This window comes from Haematobia irritans, chromosome 1 (assembly GCF_050003625.1).
Source record: "Haematobia irritans isolate KBUSLIRL chromosome 1, ASM5000362v1, whole genome shotgun sequence".
Taxonomy (NCBI): Eukaryota; Metazoa; Arthropoda; class Insecta; order Diptera; family Muscidae; genus Haematobia; species Haematobia irritans.
The window spans coordinates 43,604,449-43,631,057 of NC_134397.1; the positions used below are offsets into that span (position 1 = coordinate 43,604,449).

At 33.0% G+C, this 26,609-nt stretch overlaps 1 protein-coding gene across 3 annotated transcripts in view; it reads left to right on the forward strand.

Moving 5' to 3' along the window:
• The window catches only part of wge (BAH domain and coiled-coil containing protein winged eye), a 141,221-nt gene that overhangs the window by 98,321 nt on the left and 16,291 nt on the right, over window positions 1-26,609 (forward strand). For 2 of the 3 annotated variants that reach the window (XM_075290146.1, XM_075290144.1), the window contains exons 3-5: window positions 16,133-16,282; window positions 16,346-16,462; window positions 20,169-23,974. In XM_075290146.1, the coding sequence (XP_075146261.1) occupies window positions 16,133-16,282; window positions 16,346-16,462; window positions 20,169-23,974 (4,073 nt within the window). The remainder of the gene's footprint in view (window positions 1-16,132; window positions 16,283-16,345; window positions 16,463-20,168; window positions 23,975-26,609) is intronic. The other variant, XM_075290145.1, reaches the window with a different exon arrangement.

A 26,609-nucleotide genomic window follows, 5' to 3' on the forward strand; every position in this document is an offset into this window, starting at 1 on the left:
ACCTCCGGAGCCTCTTGGAAGAGCAAAATTCATCTGATTCTGGTGAAATTTGGTACGTGGTGTTAGTATATTGTCTCTAACAACCATGCAAAAATTTGTCCACATCGGTTCATAATTATATATAGCCCCCATATAAACCGATCCCCAGATTTGGCTCGCGGAGCCTCTAAGAGAAGCAAATTTCATCCGATCCGGCTGAAATTTGGCACATGGTGTTAGGATATGGTCTCTAACAACCATGCAAAAATTGGTCCACATCGGTCCATAATTATATATAGCCCCCATATAAACCGATCCCCAGATTTAACCTCCGGAGCCTCTTGTAAGAGCAAAATTAATCTGATTCTGGTGAAATTTTGTACGTGTTGTTAATATATGGACCCATCCAAAAATTGGTCGAAATCGGTCTATAATTATATATAACCCCCATATAAACCGATCCCAAGATTTGACCTCCGGTGCCTTTTGGAGAAGCAAAATTCATCCGATGTGATTGAAATTTAGTACGTGGTGTTAGTATATGGTCTCTAACAACCATGCAGGTATTGGTCCAAATCAGTCCATAATCATATATAGCCCCCATATAAACCCATCCCGAGATTTGGTTTTGGAGCCTCTTGGAGGAGCAAATTTCATCCGAGTCAGTTGAAATTTGGTACATTGTGCTAGTATATGGCCGTTAAGTATTACCACAACCCAAGTAATTCGATTGTGGATGACAGCCTTTCGTAGAAGTTTCTACGCAATCCATGGTGGAGGGTACATAAGATTCGGCTTGGCCGAACTTACTGCCGTATATACTTGTTTTCCTCCTGTTACCTCCCAAAACCTAGGCGATCATGGGCATTGTTGTTAGTATTTTTCTGGTTCTTGTCTACAAATTAGAATGATTTCGTTCTCAAAAATTCCCAATTTAAAGTAAAATTCCTCACAAAACTCCCCAATACATTTTTAACAAGTTTTTATGGAAAAAAAGAAATAAGGAAAAATAATGAAATAGAATCAGTAACAATAACACTTGAAAAACTAAAACTTGAGAATATTTACTTCTTACACGCACAGAAAAAACATGTTTGGATATGGTTGCCGCATCCATTTAATGCTTATTTAGAGTATGTAATTGTCCCGAAAACCATGTATTTTGTCTTTGTAAAAATAATTTTCGAGCGGAGAAAAATATATGTTGGCAATAACAATTTAAATGGTTCTCAAATGCCGCAAACATGTTCTATTATTTAAATGATAGAATTTGAGACCATTATATGGTCAGGAAAATCATGTACCTGACCATTCAATTTTCTTTACTTTTTTGCAGAGAAAAAAGTATTTTTATAGTTTACGTATAGACATGTCTACAACCATTACATGGCCATAAAGACCATGTACATTGTTTTCGTGACCATTTAATTTTTTAATTTTTTTGCAGCGACAAGAATTTTATAAAAACATTGAGCAGGTACACACGATTTTCATTTTGCGCGTCAGTCGTGTGTTGATTGTTTCTTGGAATGGACGGAGGAGAATACGGAATTATTGTGTTTTGTGTTAATTTATTTATTCAGAAATGGCACGTGGTTTTATGTGAATACAAAAAAGGAAAGTGTAATTGAAAAAAATGTACCTGGTTTTTGTTCTGCATTTTGATATATGGTATAATTTATTTTTATTTGCAATTACATGATGTCTGCGTTTGTACATTTGATGGGCACGAAGTAAATATGGAATGATAACTTATTGTTGAAATTGAACCAAACTAGAGTGTGTAAAAATATGTGATGTTTGCGTGCACGACATTATAAATACAAATAAACAATGAATTAGTTTATAAATATATAAAAACAAATAAACAAAGTTGATTTTGTGTTGTCTTTTCTCAAGCGGCGTCCTTTTTTCGACGACGAAAAAAGTTTTTTCATAAAAATCAAAACTTTTTAGGTTGTGACCATGTTCTTTTACCTAGAAGAAAAACATTTTTGACGAATAACATAACATTTTAGATCGTGACCATTGTCTTTTAATGGAAATAAAATTCTTTTTATCAATATAATAACATTTTAGATGAGGACAATAGTATTTTTCTTAGAACCATGTTCACTGAGCCAACATGGTTGCAGGTTAAAATGTTACATGGTCGCCGCAAAAATAGCTGCTATCATATTATTTTGCTCTTCGAATATGATTGTGACAATCATGTTTCTTCTCTGCGTGTAGTGTGGAAATTTCCCACCAAATCCCCAAATCAAACATTTCGTCGCCATCTACGAAAAATACATTTCCCAATTTGAGGAAAATCCCCAATACTAGCAACCATACTTAGATGTTTCGTTGCACTTGCATACTTTTAGGCGGATGTTAGTTTTTAACTATACATACCAGAGCGAAAAGTATTTTATTTCGTCATCACCAAAAAAAAAAAAATCAAAAACACTATAATTTTATATGAATATTGTTTTTCTTATACTGTCTTAATTGTGCGTTCTAAACTAAAAAGAAAGTTAATTTATGATAACCTCCGAAAAATCGAAAAAACCCGTTAAAATATTAAAAAAAAAATAAATATTTTTTTCATATCCTCTAAAAATTTACATATTTACGATAGTAACGATGTACATATTAACGATATTGAAGTTAGTGGCATTTTAAAAATTACTCCAACAGTGTTGGTGTATTTCTCATCTGAAGTTACAGAATTTTATTATTTTCTTTAATTTAACCCACTGTGCATGATGGTGCATAGATCACCATAGGAATCAATTAGACACTTGTCATCTTAATTGGCCATTTGATTGGCAATAGCACAGAAATTCAATAAATTTATCAAATAATCAACCAATTGACATTACTTTAGTTCCTGGATGACCATTGGGTCACTGGATGACCATAGGTTTACTTAATATAAAGCTCTACTCGCACACTTTCTCCAATAAATGTAAGAACGTGCATTTCCCTATTGCTAATCTTCTTGTTATGCCTTCATTTGTTATCACAGGCCAACACTATGGCCAAGAATAGTAACAGCAACAACAAAACCCCAGATGGGAGAACTCTGTAGGACCTTACATCACAAAGGCTTAAGGGACTCTCTGACATAGGCTAATGCAGCATTTTGTTGTTGTGTGCAATCTTGTTGGTGTTGTATGCAATGATGAGCTTATTGGTGTTGTTTTGGATATTCTACTATAGCTTTAGCTTTGATTGTTTGTTAGTCTGTGTGTGTGTGGGTGAGTGAGCGAGTGAGTTTGTCGATAAGTGTTGGTTGATACGTGTGTGTGTATGTGTGGTTTTAATAAAATAGTTCAAGGTCATTTGATTTTTGCCCATCTGTAGCTGTGTGGCAAATACATTTACACACACACTTACATCAACATGCATTGCAGGTATACACTCAAAGCCACTCGAAGACGCGCGCGCGATAACTCTGCCAAACATTTTTGCCTATACATAGAGAGACACACTCATACATACAAACACATTTACAATCTTCCGCACAGTTGAGTTTGAGCGGTTCGTATAAAATGTTGTTCGAATGTGAAAGACTGGTGCTTCTGCTTCCTGATTGTTGTTGTTGTCGTCCAGCTTTATTGTTTGTTTGTTAAAAATGTCCCTTGTAAAAATTAAAAAAAAAAATTAATTAAGACGTAAAAGTAAAGAAATCTTTATAAAAAAAAATATTTTTGGAACATAAAAAAAAAGAAAAGCAAAATTAAGTGAAATTTTTTACTTAGGGCGCAATTAGTACAAAATAAAAAATAAAAAACAAAATAAAAACCCCATTTTAAGTAAAATAAATATCTTACAAAGTTGTGAAAGTGACATATAAGTGAAATTAGGCATATTCTTAAATATACCCCACAAAACAAACAAAATAACAACCAAAGGTGACAAATATAAACGACAATTTCCTTTATTTTTTGACATTTCCTTCCTTTGGTGAGAGCTTTCGAAATACATTCAAAGAAGTACTTACTTACGTACGTAAATAATATTATTGTGTAATACTCTGAAGTAATAAAATTTAAATGTATATCTATCTGTTTGTCTGTCTGTCAATCTCAACTCAACATATAGGAAATGACCTTTTTGATCTTGTGTATTTTTCCCTCCCCCTATTAACTCTTTTGCTGGTTATTACTTCTTTAGCTGGTTTGATGGCAGGAAACTGATTTTCTTAAACGCGGGAATTATTTTCTGTATTTTATTTTATTTTTTTTTTGTATTGTAATAACCTGTTATGCTGTCTTGTTTGTTATATCTCTTTTACTCTTCCTCTCAGTTAAGCTATGGCCATTCGTTTGTGTTCATGTGTGTGTGTGCGTATGTTTGGTGTATTAATTGAATTCTCATTATTGGCTATGACATATGGTGATTGTTTGTGTTAAATTTTAAAGCATATTTTTAGGCTCGAAGTTTGTTTATTAAAGGGAAATTAAGGAAAATGGTGAAATAGTGGTGTTATCTTTAGAAAACCAAAATTCTTTAAAATAATTTAAATTTATTTAATAAAAAACGAAAGAATAATTTATTTTATAAAAAAAACTATGCCTTTCCAATATTTACTTGCCTTAAGTACTCACCTTCGGTTTTTTTCAACAAAACACATAATAAAAGTGAAAAAATATATATGAAGACGATTACATTTTTATCAAGTCTTTTCAAATTATGGATGGAAAAGCTACAATGTATTGATTGCGAAACATTTAACATATCTAAATTAATTCATTAAAAAAAAGTTACCGTGCACTGAAAAAAATATTGTCGTGAGGTCAAAGATTTCATGTCTTTAAAATACGAATACAAATTTTGCTTAGCATAGAAGACGCATTTCTCTAAAATAAAGTTATTTTCCTTGTCCAAAAGTCGATAAACTTTTCAATGAAGTCGTATTGTCCTTATAATTAAGTGAGTTGACTTAAAAATAGGTATCTTAACATGAAAGAAAAAATTTATAGGCTAAGGTCAACTTGACTTTAATAATTCAGAAAAATTCTTTAAATTTAATGAAATTGTCTTTAAATTTGTTGTCTTTTTGCATCTTGACTACAAAGCAAAAAATCGTTCAAATATAGGACATGTTTTTCAAAACTTTATTTTAAAGAAGTTTTTTACTTCAAACATAGCATAATTTCTACTGGAAGTCGAGTCCTAATTTGGAAAATGAAGTTGCCGTTAACTCGTTTTTAAAGGACTTTGATAGCATATGAAGAAAAAAAGCTGAGAAAGCGAAAAATAAAAGTTTGCTTCCTAGAAGCAAGTACACAAAACCTAAATTTAAAAGAGAATTGTGTCTTAAAAGTATCCTTACTTGTATTCTCCGCTTCTTTGGCTCGGAATCAATACCAAATTTTTTAAAGTAAAGACAAAATCTTTGGAACCGAGTATGCTTTTTTTTCAGTGTGAAAATAAGCTGCACTGAAGAAACAGTGAACCCAGCAGGAAGAAAACATTTGGTTAAGTTCAGAAAATTTTTAATATTTTTAGAAAATTTTAACTAAACAGTATTACAAACGCTGACCTTACGCCGATATCACAAAAATAAGTAATTTTTTTTTTTGACAAATTCAAGAAAATTTATTAGACATAATTAATTGTTTTACATGTTAAAGAAAATTTTGTAGTTTGAAAGAAAAAATTGGAGTTCAAAATTGCAAGAATGTCCTTAGTGACATACGAAGTTCATGATGGCAACATTTGTAGTAAAATTTACAAATTTAAAGAAATAATGAACTATTTTATGAGAAGTACGAATTTAGTAAAACTTTTTACTTCATTTGTGTATAATTTTTTCCCGTTTTGTAGTTCATTTAACCAACGTGCGCAAACAATTATTAGAGTAATGGAAATTTTATCCAAACACAATAATTCCATGAACTAAAATAAAGTTAAATTGGCTTTAGTGAAATAGAGAGTTCACTTTTTTTTGAGTGTGGTTTTCAGCTTGAAAACTGAATATAGTATTTAGCGTTAGTTAAAAAATTTTTCAAATTAAAATACTTACAAGGGAATGCTTTGAATCAATATATGAAGGTAAGGCAAATTTATATAAAGTATTTTCTTTATTGGCAAATAGCACGGGAACCGTAGCAATTAATTGTCTCCACCTACACAGAAAAAAATTTCACGAACATTTTTCCAGTTAAAATCTTAGTTTTAAAAAATATTCAATTAAAAATTTAATTGATTTAACTAATTTTTTAATTGAAATAAAAATCAATCACACAAATTAATAGTATCAATTAAATATTTAATTGGATCAATTAATTTTTTAATTGATACTATCATTTCTGTGATTGAAGACATTTCAATTAAAAAATTAATTGGATCAATTAATTTCGAGATTGAATCAGAAAAAACTTTTCACGAACATTTTTCCAGTTAAAATCTTAATTGAGTTTTAAAAAATATTCAATTAAAAATTTAATTGATTTAACAAATTTTTTAATTGAAATAAAAATCAATCACACAAATTAATAGTATCAATTAAATATTTAATTGGATCAATTAATTTTTTAATTGATACTATCATTTCTGTGATTGAAGACATTTCAATTAAAAAATTAATTGGATCAATTAATTTCGTGATTGAATCAGAAAAAACTTTTTTTGTGTGTAGGAAGCATTGTGGTCACTTTATTTTCATTTACATTTATTTATTGAATAACAACCGCTCAATAAGAATATAAAATTCCCGTAATTACAGTAAGGGAGAGAATATCCTAAAATTCTTATTGGAAAATTTGCCACTTTTTTGAAACACTTAGACTTGTGTTCCACTAAGTTCTATACTTTTTAAATTTGTGTGCCATCTTTTTCTGACGTTCTACCATTTTTTTAAATGAATTCCTCTTATACACAACCAAATTTTTCTGATTCAATCACAAACTTAATTGATCCAATTAACAGGTTGGGAGCCACCGTGGTGCAATGGTTAGCATGCCCGCCTTGCATACACTAGGTCGTGGGTTCGATTCCTGCTTCGACCGAACACCAAAAAGTTTTTCAGCGGTGGATTATCCCACCTCAGTAATGCTGGTGACATTTCTGAGGGTTTAAAAGCTTCTCTAAGTGGTTTCACTGCAATGTGGAACGCTGTTCGGACTCGGCTGTAAAAAGGAGGAAGAGCTTAACATGGAATCGGGCAGCACTCAGTGATAAGAGAGAAATTCACCAATGTGGTATCACAATGGACTGAATAGTCTAAGTGAGCCTGATACATTGGGCTGCCACCTAACCTAAACCTAAACCTAATGTTAAATGTAAAAAAAATATACGCAAATGACAGGTTGGCTGATAAGTCCCCGGTCTGACACATAGATGGCGTCGCTAGTATTAAATACATATTATTTTTACATTGTACCAACCTTCAAATGATTCGTGTCAAAATTTGACGTCTGTAAGTCGATTAGTTTGTGAGATAGAGCGTCTTTTGTGAAGCAACTTTTGTTATTGTGAAAAAATGGAAAAAAGGAATTTCGTGTTTTGATAAAATACTGTTTTCTGAAGGGAAAAAATACGATGGAAGCAAAAACTTGGCTTGATAATGAGTTTCCGGACTCTGCCCCAGGGAAATCAACAATAATTGATTGGTATGCAAAATTCAAGCGTGGTGAAATGAGCACGGAGGACGGTGAACGCAGTGGACGCCCGAAAGTGGTGGTTACCGACGAAAACATCAAAAAGATCCACAAACTGATTTTGAATGACAGTAAAATGAAGTTGATCGAGATAGTAGAGGCTTTATAGATATCAAAGGAACGTGTTGGTCATATCATTCATCAATATTTGGATATGCGGAAGCTCTGTGCAAAATGAGTGCCGCGCGAGCTCACATTTGACCAAAAACAACAACGTGTTGATGATTCTGAGCGGTGTTTGCAGCTTTTAACTCGTAATAGACCCGAGTTTTTCCGTCGATATGTGACAATGGATTAAACATGGCTCCATCACTACACTCATGAGTCCAATCGACAGTCGGCTGAGTGGACAGCGACCGGTGACCGTCTCCGAAGCGTGAAAAGACTCAAAAGTCCGCTGGCAAAGTAATTGCCTCTGTTTTTTAGGATGCGCATGGAATAATTTTTATCGATTATTTTGAGAAGAGAAAAACCATCAACAGTGACTAGTATATGGCGTTATTGGAGCGTTTGAAGGTCGAAATCGCGGCAAAACGGATCGCGGCAAAACGGACCCATATGATGAAGAAAAAAGTGTTGTTCCACCAAGACAACGCACCGTGCCACAAGTCATTGAGAACGATGGCAAAAATTCATGAATTGGGCTTCGAATTGATTCCCCACCCACCGTATTCTCCAGATCTGGCCCCCAGCGACTTTTTCTTGTTCGCAGGCCTTAAAAGGATGCTCGCAGGGAAAAAATTTGGCTGCAATGAAGAGGTGATCGCCGAAACTGAGGCCTATTTTGAGGCAAAACCGAAGGAGTACTACCAAAATGGTATCAAAAAATTGGAAGGTCGTTATAATCGTTGTATCGCTCTCGAAGGGAACTATGTTGAATAATAAAAACGAATTTTGATAAAAAAATGTGTTTTTCTTTGTTAGACCGGGGACTTTTCAGCCAACCTGTTATCTAATTTTATTTCAAATTCACGTTTTTCTGCGAAATGCATTTTTTTCAAATTATAAGTCAAGTGTTTACTCTCTGCCAACATTTCAAAGTTTGATTTTATCCCTATCACTACCATAGACTCTTTAGTCACACTATAACAATCCCCAACTCTGTCCATTTCGATATCCAAATTCCCAGTACCGAAAGGCACTACAAAAGAAGCAGCGATTGTCATTTCAGATCTTAAGTTTGTTTGCCAAAACCGAAAGTAATATGCCAGTAAATATGAGTTTTAGGCTTCCGTTTTTAAAAAAAACAAATTTTCCCAAATATGTTTACTTTTGATATAAAATCATCGCGGTCATCTTGGGAGAAAGTTTCAGAAGCTCCAACATATTTAGGAATTTCAAAGTCTGCAGGAAATATTTTTTAATCATTTTTGATAATTATCACAAATTTTTACTGGAATTTGTTCGTTTACACAAAAAGCCAGCAAAAGAGAACCGCAAATAGTTACTGGATGCCGTTTGCGTACTTTTCAGCAATTTTAAGTAAAGAGAATAAAATACACTCTTACTCTCTTGCTAGTTTTTACTGGAAAATTACGCGAACAGACTTAATAACGATTACGTTATATCGTTTATGCAATTTTACCAAGTGATAAAATATGGACGGCTATTTTCGTAAAATGTCACTGTGTTTGCTTGTCCCTATAAATCCCGGAAGGTACGGCGCAATGTCCCGGATTTCGGTAACCATCATGTGGCGACCCTAGCTTTGAATGTTATAGTTGTTAACACTTTTCCCTTCGCATACCATAATATATTCAAGTCGACATATATATATTGCCTAAAACTATGCAACGAAAGTTGTCTATATTTGGTAAAACGTGTTACTCCCCTGAACCGTAAAGTTCATGAAATCGATTGATGATTGTTAGAATAAATTTAAATTTAATTTTAAAAAAAGTAATTTCAAAATTCTAATATAAATGCATTCGATTTATATTTTCTCTCAGAGAAAAAGTGTGTCGCCTTTTGCGCCATTTTTTTAATTGAGTCACCTTTTATTGCGAGGGCACTTTTTGTGCCACATTAGAAATTCTCATCCGTAACAATGTTAGTAATACTTTTGAGCTTTATATAGCCTGGCGGTCTGCCCTTCAGGCATCGAACGGGGAGCTACAATAAAAGTATTTCACAGTCGAATTTAGTAAAATAGGTACAGATATCCTTAATGTATTATTGAACTTATGCATTACGGGCGTAAAGACGTTTAAAAGTGTTAACTTGCCCACCTTGCATACAAACGGTCATGGTTTCAATCGCAGCAACCACCAAAAAACGGTGGATTATCCCCTCTCCAAAATACTGGCCCACCTTCCCAGCAAAAAAATTTGGAAGTTCTTCTAAAGGCATAACTTTAAAAGCACTTCCAAAAATGTCCTCCAAAAGATGTTCTTTATTTTAACTACAGAGGAAGTTCTTTTAATTCATTTTTTTATAACTTATTTTTAATGGGTGGTTTTACATTTTTTTGTTTCAAATAGGTTAAAAACAGAGTAAGAATTAATAAACAGATACAAATTATTAAAATTTTGTCAAAAAAAAAAAATGAAATATCCATTCAAGAATAATTGGGAATTTTTGAAAAATTTTGAAATCAAACGTTTCAGACAAGCATTTGAAAGCATAAAAAATATATAAATTATTTGTTTAGCAAAATATCACCAATTTGTTGAATTCACATCCAATACACTGAATTCGGATCACATCTTAAGAAGTGATGCAAATTCAGTGCAACGGCTCTTGAAATGGTGGAAATCCGTCTTATGGCAAGCCCATGTTAAATTCATCGCTTCTGCGCCAATTTTGCACAACTACCGGATTCTAAAAGAACGTTTTCACTGCTTCTTTTGCGACGCTTTTTTTGCTGGGTTGTTCAAATTTTGCAAAAAATAAATTGTGGACCCAATTTTTCGCGTACTATAAGAGATATTCGCAAATGCATAATCGGTTCATAAATGCGGATTTAATAGCTAAAACAAAATTTCATACACCCGAGGTGACAAACTTTCAATGCCGCGGACTCAAAAACTTGCAAATTTAGACGAAAACACCTCATTTCAACTTATTTATTTTTATTGCAAAAAATATTTGTCTGTGATTAAATTTTATTTTTTTTTTCGAAAATTTCCGCAATTTTTTAGTATGTCTCAAATATTTTATGAACTAAAGTGGGTATAAAATTTTTCGTACGAATGAAATTTTTGTACGATTCCCAAAAATAGTTAAAATGGAAATAATTTGGTGCCAATGATTTTTAGTTCATATTTCTTGTTCTTTGGGAGGGTTTAAATTCGTGAATAATTACTTTTGCAACATGGTGATGTTATCGTGTCATAAATATTCCATTAAAAATGGGCGGCAGTTGTGTGAAACTACACTCAAAAAAAAGTGAACTCTCTATTTCACTAAAGCCATATTAACTTTATATTAGTTCATAGACTCATTATGTTTGGAAAAAGTTTATTTTAGTCAAATAATTTTTTGCGTATGTTAGTTAAATGAACTAAAAAACGGGAAAAAGTTATACACAAATAAAGCATAAAGATTTCCTAATTTCGTATTTCTTACAAAATAGTTCATTATTTCTTCAAATTTGTAAATTTTACCAAAAATGTGTCCATCATGAACTTCGTATGTCACTAAAGACATTCTTGCAATTTTGAACTCCAAGATTTCTCTTAAAACTACAAAATTTTCTTTAACTACTGAAAAAATTTAGTTATGTCTAATAAATTTTCTTGAATTTGTCGAAAAATATTTACTTATTTTTGCCATATCGGAGTGATGCCAGCGCTTGTAATACCATTTAGTTAAAATTTTCTAAAAAAAGTTCCAAATTTTCTAAAATTAATCGAAAGTTATCTTTCCTGGTGGGTTCACTGTTTTTTCAGTGTATTAAAAAGGACTGAAGTTGTTGGTTGTCACTAAAATAATCCACCTATTCTACGAATTACGACGTATTGCATTAGGTGGCGATATTACAAAAATTATAAAAAAGGCTTTGTGCTCAATATAATATTTTTAAATTTTCGCCGAGGGTAGAGATTATAGTCATTTAATTAGGTAGGAAAGAGAAAAAATGGAGTGGAATCTTTACTATATTTGAAGGAATTCAATTAATCACTTTCTCAATCGAAAGAATCATGTCCTTCGGTCAAACTATCATACTGATTTACGTCATAAATTGAATTATTCGATCAATGGGGTACGAAGCAACATTTTTACCCAAATTGAAGCTAGTTTGAAGGCAAATTCCCCAATAATATTAACTGTCATAACTCTCAAAAGAAATTAGATATGCCTTAGAATTTGATATTGAAACATATATGGGCTACATTTTTCTCTAATAAAATGTAATTTAAATTTTCTTTAATTTCGAATCATCCAAAACTGCCAAAAATTTTTTTTAGCCTTCATTAAACTCTTATTTAACCAGTAAATGCAATTCGAACATTATATGTAAAATGCACCATTTGACATTTTACATGAAAGTGTTCACAAATCACAATTGAAATATAATTTTGTTTTTGTGTCAAGGTTAACAACTAAAAGTATACTGCAATTTTTCAATTCAAGGTTAGCACAAAAATTCTTTTCCGTCCTTGTAGAAATCGACTTAATGGGGTATACTTTTCGTAAACAAGATTTATTTAGCATTTTTTTATTTTTGTGTATTTTTTCTTGAAGGGGGAATATTCATGTAAAGTTTAATATTGAAGAGATGTGTCTTCGGTGTTTTATATAGTACATCCCAAGAGGTTACTTTTAATAGTAAACGGTTTTGTAGTATATGTTCAGGGGCAAAAAAAAAAAAATAAAATATAATTATTATATTTAACATATATATGAATAATGTTTAATTCACTTTTAAATTTTATTCGACTATCAATAATTTATTTGTATTTAAAGAGGGTATAAAGTTAATTGGTTGGGAAAAATATTATGAATTTTTCTACGAACCTGAAGATCTCTGGAAATTTTCAATTGTTATGATAAAGAATTTTTTAATTTATCACTGTGAGATAGTTGACTACTGTAAGTTGACAGAGAGATGGTTGAAGAGTCAGTGTTCAATCCGTAGACAAATGTGGGTCTAAAGCCAATATTTTTAGTGGTCAGATCTTCATTTAGATCGAAGTTAATATATCCTGACACTTTTTGAAAATCCTTAATGGCATCGTTTTCAGTTCGGTTTTATCTCCTTTCAGAAATGCTGGTAAACAAATTTGTAAATGGTTTACCACACGTTGCGTGACAACAATTGGACTCGACTTTAAGAAATGATCCCTTATAATTTAGTTAAACATAGGTTCTGCCTCACGGTTGCCAAAGTTGGTAGTATCCTACCAAAAATGGTAGATTTTTTTACTGCTTGGTAGATTGTAGATTTCTTGATAATTTGATCGATTTTCCAAAATATTCCTCCCCAACAAAGAGGCACTTCACAAATTTTCTATAGAAATAAAATTTTGAAAAAAAAATTCTATAGAAATAAAATTAAAGAAAATTTTCTATAGAAATAAAATTTTGAGAAAATTTTCTATAGAAATAACATTTTCTATAGAAATAAAATTTTGAAAAAAATTTTCTATAGAAATAAAATTTTAAGAAAATTTTCTATAGAAATAAAATTTTAAGAAAATTTTCTATGGAAATAAAATTTGGAGAAAATTTTCTATAGAAATAAAACTTTGAGAAAATTTTCTATCAAAATAAAATTTTGAGAAAATTTTCTATCGAAATAAAATTTTGAAAAAATTTTCTATAGAAATAAAATTTTAAGAAAATTTTCTATAGAAATAAAATTTTGAGAAAATGTTCTATAGAAATAAAATTTTGAGAAAATTTTCTACAGAAATAAAATTTTGAGAAAATTTTCTATAGAAATAAAATTTTGAGAAAATGTTCTATAGAAATAAAATTTTGAGAAAATTTTCTATAGAAATAAAATTTTGAGAAAATTTTCTATAGAAATAAAATTTTGAAAAAAATTTCTATAGAAATAAAATTTAGAGAAAATTTTCTATAGAAATAAAATTTTTACAAAATGTTCTATAAAATAAAATTTTGAGAAAATTTTCTATAGAAATAAAACTTTGAGAAAATTTTCTATAGAAATAAAATTTTGAGAAAATTTACTATAGAAATACAATTTTGAGAAAATTTTCTATATAAATAAAATTTTGACACAATGACACAATTTTCTATAGAAATAAAATTTTGAGAAAATTTTCTATAGAAATAAAATTTTGAGAAAATTTTCTATAGAAATGAAATTTTGAGAAAATTTTCTATCGAAATAAAATTTTGAAAAAATTTTCTATAGAAATAAAATTTTAAGAAAATTTTCTATAGAAATAAAATTTTGAGAAAATGTTCTATAGAAATAAAATTTTGAGAAAATTTTCTATAGAAATAAAATTTTGAGAAAATTTTCTATTGAAATAAAATTTTGACACAATGTTCTATAAAAACAAAATTTTGAGAAAATTTTCTGTAGAAATAAAATTTTGAGAAAATTTTCCATAGAAATAAAATTTTGAGAAAAATTTCTATAGATATAAAATTTTGACAACATTTTCTATAGAAATAAAATTTAGACAAAATTTTCTATAGAAATAAAATTTTGAAAAAATTTTCTATAGAAATAAAATTTTGAAAAATTTTTTTATAGAAATAAAATTTTGAGAAAATTTTCTAAATTTTGACAAAATTTTCCATAGAAATAAAATTTTGAGCAAATTTGCTATAGAAATAAAATTGTGACAAAATTTTCTATATAAAATTCTCAAAATAAGATTTTTTTGTTTAGTAGTTTTTTGTTAGATGTTTTTTTTTTTGTCTCGAGTGGCAACCTTAGTCAGTCTTCGTGCGAGATGTGGCATCCACAGTTCGTTGCTCAAAATTTGAAACCCACACAGAATAAAATATCATCAATATATATCCAATTAAAAGTTTAATTGAATTTAAAATTAAAAAAAAACACTTATACATATAATTGATTCAACAAAATTTTGAATGCAAATAAAAATCAATCAATTACTAAAGTTAATTGCATCAATTGTACCATTTAATTTTTTTATTGTATCATTTCTATGATTGATATTCTATCATTTCTATGATTGAAGACATTTCAATTAAAAATTGTTGGGTCAATTAATTTCGTGATTGAAGACAAAAATAATTTTTTTCTGTGCATATTAATTTTTAACGGATTAATTCTGTCCCCTAATTTAAACAAAATTGGCAGAACATTTCCCAACTTGGATTTTAGTTAATAGCCAATGTAATATTTTTTATGAAAAATATTGCCTACTTATAGGCTTGAAGGTCTTTTGCCTTCAAGAAATTTTATTGAGTGCTACTTAAATTTCGTGTTAGCAATAAAAACATATTACATAAAACAACAAATTTTGGAAAAAATATTCGTAAGAGTTGCCTAAAACGATATTTACACAAACAATTATTAATTACTGCCTACTATTAGGAATAATTATTTTTTTTATATTTTATGTAGAATATTCCTACTTATAGGTGTTTCCTTACTTAATATTTACACATACGTAATTTAAAACTAAATCTTTTTAAATTATTTCAATGTTTTTTATTATATATCCGTGCAAATCTCGCGGATGTCCAAACCAATATTTTAGTGTTGCCTATTTTTAGCCTCTAAAGAAATGTTAAATATTATTTGATATGAAAAATATTGTATATTTTTAGGTGTTACCCCACGCCTACAATTACTATTATGATATATTAAAAATGAAATAGCAAATTTATACTATAAAACAAAAAAGTCGATATGAAAATAATCCCTGTCGGTATAGTATTTCATCAAATAAATAGTTTTGCCTATTTATAGCTACTATCCAAGGTTTACCAATACAAATTTATAATTATTGCATATTTTTACATGCTATATAAAGTTCATTATTTTATAAAAAAAAAAACTATGTCCTATGTGGAGGTGTCACCTCATCCCATCCAACACTTTCATATATTTTTATAATTTTGTTATTTATAATGAAAAAATATAGCAAGCTTATAAAAAACGTAAAAAAATGTTCGTAGTTGATAGCATAGGAGCTTTTAAACCCAACCGGAAAAATAGTATTGCAAAATATTGTCTATTTATAGGAGCTTTCAAACCCAACGCTTAGCAATACACTTTTTTATTTGTTGCATACTTTTAGATGCGTAATAAAATATATAAATCAGGGTTTGTTGTTTTATTATTTTATATTCAAGTGTTATTTTTTTTTTTGGCACATACATATTTGTTCTTAGACTATGAAATACCCTTTGTGTTAATTTCACATAATGCAGTTTTTTCATTGCATAAAAAAATATTTGAGAAAAATATTGCCAACCTACAGGGAGCTGTCCAATAGCTTAACAATACAATGTTTTAATTGTAGCCTACTTTTAGATGTTATATGAAAGATTTTATTTTATTAAGAAAACATTTTAATGAGTTTCGTTTTTTTTTATTATTGCAGGTGGTGTTGGTACTGGCTGTGGCAATTTTTATTTTACTGGTAATGGTGATTTAATGACCAGTTCAGCTACAGCTGATGAATTGGCCTTAAATGCAGCAAGCCTACAACAAAGTGTTAATCGTGCTTCATCGACTTTTTGGCAATATCCCAGTAAGTCAATATTAAATATTTGTTGAATAGTTTAATTTTTTCAAATTTTATTTTCTTTTACAGATGCGCTTCCCATAGAATCCGTGATATCAATGTCCCCCGCAACTGTAGGTTTACAATACTCTCGAGAGGCAAGTCGTGGTCAAGTTGTTCTACTACCAGCAACAGCAACGTCTCTAGGTAAATATTCAAAGAGAAGCCAAGAAAAAAACCAAATATAGATAAATTAAAGGAAATCATTGAGGGGAGAAAGAAATTTAGAAGATATTCTCATAAAAGAAAGTGAAATTGTGAAAGAATATAAGTCCAATTAAAATTGAAAATCCTTGAACATTTTTTTTTGCTTTTAGTAGGTAAATAAAAAAAATCCTTAAAATTAAGTCGTAAAATTTTTCTTTTGACAAAAAAAAAGATGGAATAGAATTTTTTTCCCAAATTACGAAATTAATTAATCCAACTAATTTTTAACTAAATAGGAGATATTCCAAAAAATTAAAAATTGACCTTTAAGACAGAAAAACGTTGAGCTAAAATTGATAATTATTGAGATTTTTTTTTTGTTTTTGGCCAATACAGAATTTTCCGAAAATTGAGCTATAGACACTTTCTATGACCAACAAAAATGAATATATTTTTATTCCCAATTACGTTATTAATTGATCCAATTAATTTTTCATTGGCATTGCTTGAATCACTCAAATTATTTTACCACTGAAAATATTAAAATTAAAAAAAAAATAGTATATTCGGTCGTAAATTCGGACAGGCCTCCACCATGGACTGCGTAGAAACTTCTACTAAAGGCTGTCAAATTATCAAAATCAAATTATTTGGGTGGTGGTAACACTTGCCAATGGTAAGGTATCTTAAAACTTGCTTACTTCTAAATTGTAAGCTAGTCCATATGGAGACTATGTTAGACAAAAAAAATTTATATATACGGCCGTAAGTTCGGCCAGGCCGAAGCTTATGTACCCTCCACCATGGATTGCGTAGAAACTTCTACTGAAGACTGTCATCCACAATCGAATTACTTGGGTTGTGGTAACACTTGCCGATGGCAAGGTAGCTTAAAACTTCCTAACACCGTCTTCTAAATTACAAGGTAGTCCATACGTAGTATATATTAAAATAAAAAAGGCCGATTAAATACATATATAATTAAGTTCAAAGTTTCTATAGAAATAAAATTTTCTATATAAATAAAATTTTTACAAAATTGTCTATAGAAATAAAATGTTGACAAAATTTTCTATAGAAATAAAATTTTGACAAAATTTTCTATAGAAATAACATTTTGACAAAATTTTCTATAGAAATAAAATTTTGTCAAAATTTTCTATATAAATAAAATTTTTACAAAATTGTCTATAGAAATAAAATGTTGACAAAATTTTCTATAGAAATAAAATTTTGACAAAATTTTCTATAGAAATAACATTTTGACAATGTTTTCCATAAAAATAAAATTTTGGTAGATTATTCTTGGCTCGAGTGGCAACCATGAATATGAACCGATATGGACCAATTTTTGTGTGATTGGGGATCGGCTATATATAACTATAGACCGTCCATATGACCAATTTTGGCATGGATATTAGCGGCCTTATACTAACACCACGTTGCAAATGTCAACCGGATCGGATGAATTTTGCTCCTCCAAGAGGCTCCGGAGATCAAATCTGGGGAACGGTTTATATGGGGCCATATATAATTATGGACCAATTCTTGCGTGTTTGTTAGAGACCACATTCTAACACCATGTTCCAAATTTCAACCGGATCGGATGAATTTTGCTCCTCCAAGAGGCTCCGGAGGACAAATCTGGGAATCGATTTATATGGGGGCTATATATAATTATGGACCGATATGGACCAATTTTTGCATGGTCATTAGAGAACATATACCAATACCATGTACCAAATTTCAGCCGGATCGGATGAAATTTGGTTCTCTTAGAGGCTCCGCAAGCCAAATCGGGGGATCGGTTTATATGGGGGCTATATATAATTATGGACCGATGTGGACCAATTTTTGCATGGTCATTAGAGAACATATACCAATACCATGTACCAAATTTCAGCCGGATCGGATGGAATTTGCTTCTCTTAGAGGCTCCGCAAGCCAAATCGAGGGATCGGTTTATATGGGGGATATATATAATTATGGACCGATGTGGACAAATTTTTGCATGGTTGTTGGAGACCATATACTAACACCATGTACCAAATTTGAGCCGGATCGGATGAAATTTGGTTCTCTTAGAGGCTCCGCAAGCCAAATGGAGGGATCGGTTTATATGGGGGCTATATGTAATTATGGACCGATGTGGACCAATTTTTGCATGGTTGTTAGAGACCATATACTAACACCATGTACCAAATTTCAGCCGGATCGGATGAAATTTGCTGCTCCAAGAGGCTCCGGAGTTCAAATCTGGGGATCGGTTTATATGGGGGCTATATATAATTATGGACCAATTTTTGCATGGGTGTTGAAGGTCATATACTAACGCCACTTACCAAATTTGAATCTGATCGGATGAAATTTGCTCCTCCAAGAGACTTCGGAGGTCAAATCTGGGGATCGGTTTATATGGGGGCTATAAGTAAAAATGGCCCTATATGGTCCATTTGCAATATCATCCGACCTAGATCAATAACATCTACTTGTGCCAAGTTTCAAGTCGATAGCTTGTTTCGTTTGGAGGTTTGAGTGATTTCCATCGCTAGATCGACTCAGAATCTCACTTTATGGGGTCTTAGACCAATATTTCGATGTGTTACAAACGGAATGACAAAGTTTGTATATCCCCTATCCTATTGTGGAAGGTTTAAAAGAAAAACTCAAGAAACAAAACTTTAATAACAGTTTTAATTGGATCAATTAATTGATTATTAGATTATCTATTCCGTGATTGAAGTAATAATTAATTGGATCAATTAATTCCGTTATGAAAAACTTCTGTGATCAATCGACCATCGATTAGGAAAATTAGTTGATACGATTAAATAATTAATTGATCAACTAATTTGTCTAATTTTTTCTTTAATTAAAAAATGAATTTATTCATAAAATTTTTAATAGAATACATTTTTTTTAATTTAATTAATACTTTTGTTGTTTAAAAAATTCAATAGCATTTCTTTTGTGCAAAGTTTTTCACTATGACAATCTTTTCGTTTATATTAAGATATGTTTCATTATGAAATTGTTTTGTTGGCTTAGTACAATTGAAAAAAGCAGAAATTCTTTAATATTTGTAAGCATTTTCTTAGCGTTTCGATAATTTTAAGGATCTTTGCTTATATAGTAATTTTGCTTTTATGGTGTTTGGTATTATTGCTAACTGGCTAATATGGATCCTAATTTCTTTTTAAGACATGTTTTCTTCTTTCTCCTCGAAAGATTTTCTTTTTTGTTTTTGTTTTGTTCTCTTGGCATTTTTCATTGACGATGATTAGAATTAATTTACTACTATGCAACATTAAACTAATCTGCTTAAATTCCCCTCTCTCTCTCTTCCATCCATTTATAACCCAAATTCAAAACAAAACCTAAAACAAAACGCTCAACCGAAACAAATCCTATATTAAAAACAAAACAAAATAAAAAAAAAAATCATCCAATTTCACATCATACAAACACACATCATTGAAATTCTCCTTATTTTTTTTTTGTTTATTACAAAAACATTTCTCCAAATTTATACAAATTTGAATTAAAAAAAAAAAACAAATCCCCTCACACATACACGCCAACCAAATAAAAAAAAACGTTCCAATGCCATCCAAACCAAAAATCAAAAATATTCTCACAATCCCATTTCTTTCGTTTTGTTCTGTGCTTTTTTGTGATTGCAAAAAAACTACAAATCAAATCCAAGGATTATCAAATTGTCCAATTCTATATACACCCACAGATCCTTTCCAACAGGCGGCAGCGGCCTTTGTCTGGCCCTCCTATATTCCACAGGGCACAGCACCGGCCACTTTACAACCGCCGCCTAATTTCATATTTCCCTCCATGAGTCCACATTCAACACTGCAAGCGGCCGCAGCTGCCCAACCCTACGCTACGTCCTTGCAGTTTTTGGGCTCAAATTATCTGACGGCAGCGGCGGCAGCAGCAGCTGCAGCGGCCGCCACTTCTACATTGTGCCAGCATAATCAACAGACGAATAGTACCAGTAGTTCGATAAATTTAAGTTTAGGTGGTAGTGTAGTTTCCGGGGCGGCATCGGGTACCACCATGAGTGCAAGTTCCAGTTCGTCGACAACAACACGTTTCATGAGTCTGGCGGCGGCAACAGGTGGACCTACGGCATCAATAAATGATACCGGGCAAATGAAGGGAGTCAACACCTCATCCTCATCTACGACAACATCTGTAAAAGCTTTAGCCACTACACCTGCCCAAGGACCACATACACTGGCATTAGCTCCAGGGCCCTCATTGATTAGTGCTGCAGGACATCCGCCTCCTTTACCACCACCTCCGCATCCTCTATTGATACCTCCGTCGGCTTTGAAACTCGAAGATTGGAGTGGTGGAGATTTTATGGCTGCTGCCTCAAAGACTACAACCACAACTATGACGGCAGCTGCTTTGGGAATACCAGTTCCTCCTCCTCCGCAAGCACATTTTGATGTCCGTGATAAACATCACTCTACGGCTACAACGACTAACCCAAATGCAACGAATCTTTTGGAATTACCCGCGCACACAACTCAAGCTTTAAATCTAATGCGTTTACCCACACCCCCAACATCAGCTACTCTGGAAACAGCTTCGGTGGCAGCAACAGTGGCAGCTGGTGGAGGGACTCCCCAACTGCCACCTCTACTCTTCCATGCAGCTAATCCTTCGCCCACGCCCACATTGCTCAATCTATCGGCCACTTTGAATAGGGTGGCGGCCAATGCTTCCTGTTCCGCAACCAATACCGGTACCACAACCTCCTCCACCTCCAGCAATATCTCTGGCAATGCCTTGGCAACGAATACGAATTTCTTAAATTCTACAAATCCCGCAACAGCTTCCTCCAATCTACACACGAGTACAACAGCTACCATAGGTGCGGGTCCTCCCACTCCCTTGGGCGATGATATGGCCTTGAATTTCAAATCAAATTTGGAAGGAACGTCACCCCAAATTGTGGTGGGAGTACCAAGGGTAACAATAAATCCAGCTCTTCCCACCATTCCTCCTCCTCCACCTGCGACACAACCTGCGCCACAAATGCAAGATGTTAATATACAAACGGATACTCCTGTTTGTAGTGAAGATGAGAACTCGTCGTGTCCCATGAATAATCAGGCGGTGGCCCAGTGTGGTAGTGGTGCTATTCCGAATGCTGTGGAACCTTGTACAACAGCCCAATGTACTCCACCTTTAACCCAAAATGATGAACTCTATCATGATTCAGAGGCTCAAGAACCTTTGGAACTTACCAAGACACATCGTCCTCCTAGTACTCCACATGTGGAGAGTTCTTCGACATTGCGTGAGGACGAGGCTGATGACGAAGAGGCGGAATGTAATGTGAAAACTCCTTTGAAGCAAACTTTTGGTGGTGAATGCCCTAATGGCATATCAGACAAGGTCCAGGACAATAGTCATCATCAACATGCAGCAACAACACCCAATCTCATCAGCAGTACTTCAACCCCCATACCAGGCCATCAAACTGAAGACTTTACCGGCCTTGAGCTACTATCGAACATAAGCACTAGTAGTCTGGTGAAGAGTGGTGCTATAAGGGTTAAACAGGAACCTTTGGATCCCGTATTGGATCAAACTATGTGCCATGCTACTGTTGAATCATATCCGGCCATGGAATCAAATTCCTATGGCCCGGTAGACACACAAACCTCTGATACACAGGTCACCAACTCTGAACATTATGTTGCGGTAGCAACAGCATCTCCACCATCTCCGAGTACGGGAGGGCAACATCATCAGTCTTCATCACCTGTTCCTCCTTCGGCAACCACACATACATCCCTTAGTAGTTTATCCCAAAATGATGGTGAACCTTTGGGTGGATTAAAACTTCTTTGTGCTTTGGCCGAACAGCGTATACAAGAGGAGGAAGAAGTCCAAAGTAGCTGCACATCTGGATTAAATGGTGCAAGCAATGGATTTTATAGGCCATCAGCTGCTGATGCTTCTGCTGGATTTAGTGCTGGCAGCAGCTTCCCCTCTAGCGCATTCATGAAACCTGTCTCAACTACACCCCCGTTTTGTCTGGCGGGGGACACAAAAGCTACTTCCTCATTTCCTTCATTGGAAACTTTGGAACTACCTTCCACCAGTGGTACCTGTTTCTCATCTACCCGTACCGGCTCCGAGCCATTGGATGCTCCAACACCCGTTAAACGTAAAAAGCACAAACATTCCAAATCATCCAAGTCCTCCAGTGCGAATGGCAGCACCACGAGCAGCAGCAAAAAGTCCCAGAAATGTGGTAAGAAGAACAAGAAGAAATACTCCAAGGAAAAGAAACGCCACAAGCTCCTCGCAGCGGAAGTGCAACAAGCCGACTTGGATTTCGATGATCCTCAACTGCAGCAAGAGTTACAGAATGCCTTTCAAAATTGTGCAGATCCTAATTATCAGCGTATGGGTGGTGGTAAATGGCCCACACCTCAAGAGATCTTCAGCATTATGGAAAGCAGTATGCGTTTGCGATTGGCCGATATCACCAGGCAGTATCGCAAAAAGAAACGCAAATTGGATGAAATATCAAAGAGCAAAAAGAATAAAAAGAAATGCTCCAAATTACAAGCGGCCGCACAGCAATTGTCTTTAGTGGGTAACTCGTCATCAGCATTGGCTATTGAGAGGTCAGCGGCGAGTACTGCTTCTCCTCTAACCTCCTCGCCCTTGTGTGATTACAAATTCGGCAATTTCTCCAGTAAGACAACGCCCACAGGACCCTCGAGTTACTTGGCTCCATCCAGTTTTATACGCTTCGCCACCACAGATTCTAGCAAGTCACAAAGTCATCATCACCTACTGCAGCCCCATCCTCAATTTCCACCACCTCCGGAGGTTGATGGAGAGAATGATAATGCATCTAGCACTTCCAATGCCAATTGCAGCACCATTAATATAAGCAGTACTCCCATATATAAGCCAGTACGTTTGGAACCAAGCTCTTTGGCAGCCTCAGCTGATCAGCGAGCTGGAGGTGCTAGTGGTTCTTCGGGTATTCTGCGGTTAGCTCAAAAACATGCTTCCTCGGAAAAATTGTGCCATGTAATTGTGTGCAAAGAGCGCAAATTAGGCGACTCTACATCATCACGGCGATCCAGTGGCGATGAGGAGGATGAAGATGATACTGTAAACCAAACTGCAAGCCATGATAATCATCAATCATCGAATGGTCGACGTTCTATATCGACAGATAACGAAAGTACGCCACAACAATCATCGAAATCTACGGCCTCTGCATCATCGGCATCGAGTTCGTCTTCGCGTAAAATGAATCCAATTGATCGTTCTTTGATGTTAACTCAAGATCATCTTTTCCGTAAAGAGACCAGAGTCCTTACCGATATGGGTGGTCTATTCTATGCGGGCATTATGAAACCATTACAGCCACCAGATGTCTATGCCATAACATTGGATGGAGAACGTGGCAATAAATCGCATATAATGTCACGAGAGGAAATTTTCAAAGATACGGTAAGTAGGAATAATTTTTTGTCTTTTTTCCTTAGTCACAAAAGATTTGGCTCAAAACCTAAGGCTTCCAAGTCCCACAAAGAGCATTGTATCCAGTGTTACTGTGAATCCACATTACTGGCGAAAATAGAGTTTTTCAAGCATTTTAAATTTTTGTGCCACTTTTTGTCAAGGTGTGACATCCTTTTTTTTAATTCGTTTTATACTGTAACATTTTTGTTTGGACTTAGAATCCCAATAAGATAACAGATGCTTAGCAATTAATCGAGTTTGAGTGTTTCAATCTTAGTCTGAAAGTATGCAAATATCTTAGTGAACATTTTGCATTGAATTATCTCCATTGAATTCTCAACATCAAGGACACCATCTTTTTTGGACCTAGAAATTTCTCTTTATGAGGAAGAATGACACATTTTGTGCAACTTTATATTATGAATGACATATTTTTGGATTCCTTTTTTTAAATTCTCAACTGTAGCGCTGATTATATCTGAGCTAATCCGCTACCTTGTCTTTGTAACCAAAGGTTTCTCTTTATGAGGAAGAATTACACTTTTGTGCAACTTTTTATTACGAATGACAATTCTTTGGATCCCATTTGAAAATTCTCAACGGAAACGCATATATCTAAGCTTGTTTTTGTACCTAAAAGTTTTCTCTTCTGCGGGAGAATCATGCCTTTTTTTGCAACTTTTATAACGAATGACACTTTTTTTGGAAATTCTCACGGTAACCCTAATTAAACACAAGCTAATTTGCCATTTATTTATTCCACCAAAAATATTTCTCTTTATGAGGATGAATGACACTTTTTTTTATATCTAAGCTAAACGCCACAGTTAATATGTAATCCAGGATCGCCGTAATAAGTTCCTTAGAAAAAGAAATTCCACGATCATCCTTTCGGTATCACGGTATAATCCGTGTTTCCGAAAGGTATTTTTAGCACCTGAAAACGCCACAGTGATTATGTAATCCAGGGCCGTAATAAGTTCCTATGCAAAATAAATTCCACAATTATCCTTTGGGCTACCAACTTCAGGTCCAATTCACGGGTCTCTTATGCAATGGCACAGGGTTAGTTAATGGCAATGGCACAGGGTTAGTTAGTTAACAGAGAGGCACTTATTTGACAAGTAAAACTTTTCCTAAGCCAATGAAATTCAATCCGTTGGTCACTCCAATTTTAAAGTTTTTTGTGTCCATTTTATGTAGCTGCTCCGTAATAGGTACCTATACAAGAGAAATTCGACATAATGCTCTGAAGTTCCTCCATAATAGGTACAGGGATGGAAAACGCAGTACTATAGTACTTTTTCCAATACTTTTTCACCTTGGTCAGTACCGTGGTACCCCCGCGAATGATTTAGTACCTTTTGTGTATACAGTTTCGATATCAGATTTATGGAACAATGGTTCTGACAAAATATTTTAATATTTTGAGAAAGTCTTTAAATAAAAGTCTTTAAAAAAAATAAAAAAAAAATTATTTCTATAGAAAATTTTGTCAACATTTTATTTCTATAGAAAATTTTGTCAAAATTTTATTTCTATAGCAAATTTTGTCAAATTTTATTTCAATATAAAATTTTGTCAAAATTTTCTTTCTATAAAAAATTCTGACAAAATTTTCTTTCTATAGAAAATTTTGTCAACATTTTATTTCTATAGAAAATTTTGTCAAAATTTTATTTCAATAGAAAATTTTGTCAAAATTTTATTTCTACAGAAAATTTTGTCAAAATTTTATTTCTACAGAAAATTTTGTCAAAATTTTATTTCTATAGAAAATTTTGTCAAAATTTTATTTCTATAGAACAATTTGTTAAAATTTTATTTCTATAGAAAATTTTGTCAAAATTTTATTTCTATAGAAAAATTTTTTAAAATTTTATTTCTAAAGGGTGATTTGTTAAGAGCTTGATAACTTTTTTTTAAAAAAAAACGCATAAAATTTGCAAAATCTCATCGGTTCTTTATTTGAAACGTTAGATTGGTCCATGACATTTACTTTTTGAAGATAATTTCATTTAAATGTTGACCGCGGCTGCGTCTTAGGTGGTCCATTCGGAAAGTCCAATTTTGGGCAACTTTTTCGAGCATTTCGGCCGGAATAGCCCAAATTTCTTCGGAAATGTTGTCTTCCAAAGCTGGAATAGTTGCTGGCTTATTTCTGTAGACTTTAGACTTGACGTAGCCCCACAAAAAATAGTCTAAAGGCGTCAAATCGCATGATCTTGGTGGCCAACTTACCGGTCCATTTCTTGAGATGAATTGTTCTCCGAAGTTTTCCCTCAAAATGGCCATAGAATCGCGAGCTGTGTGGCATGTAGCGCCATCTTGTTGAAACCACATGTCAACCAAGTTCAGTTCTTCCATTTTTGGCAACAAAAAGTTTGTTAGCATCGAACGATAGCGATCGCCATTCACCGTAACGTTGCGTCCAACAGCATCTTTGAAAAAATACGGTCCAATGATTCCACCAGCGTACAAACCACACCAAACAGTGCATTTTTCGGGATGCATGGGCAGTTCTTGAACGGCTTCTGGTTGCTCTTCACTCCAAATGCGGCAATTTTGCTTATTTACGTAGCCATTCAACCAGAAATGAGCCTCATCGCTGAACAAAATTTGT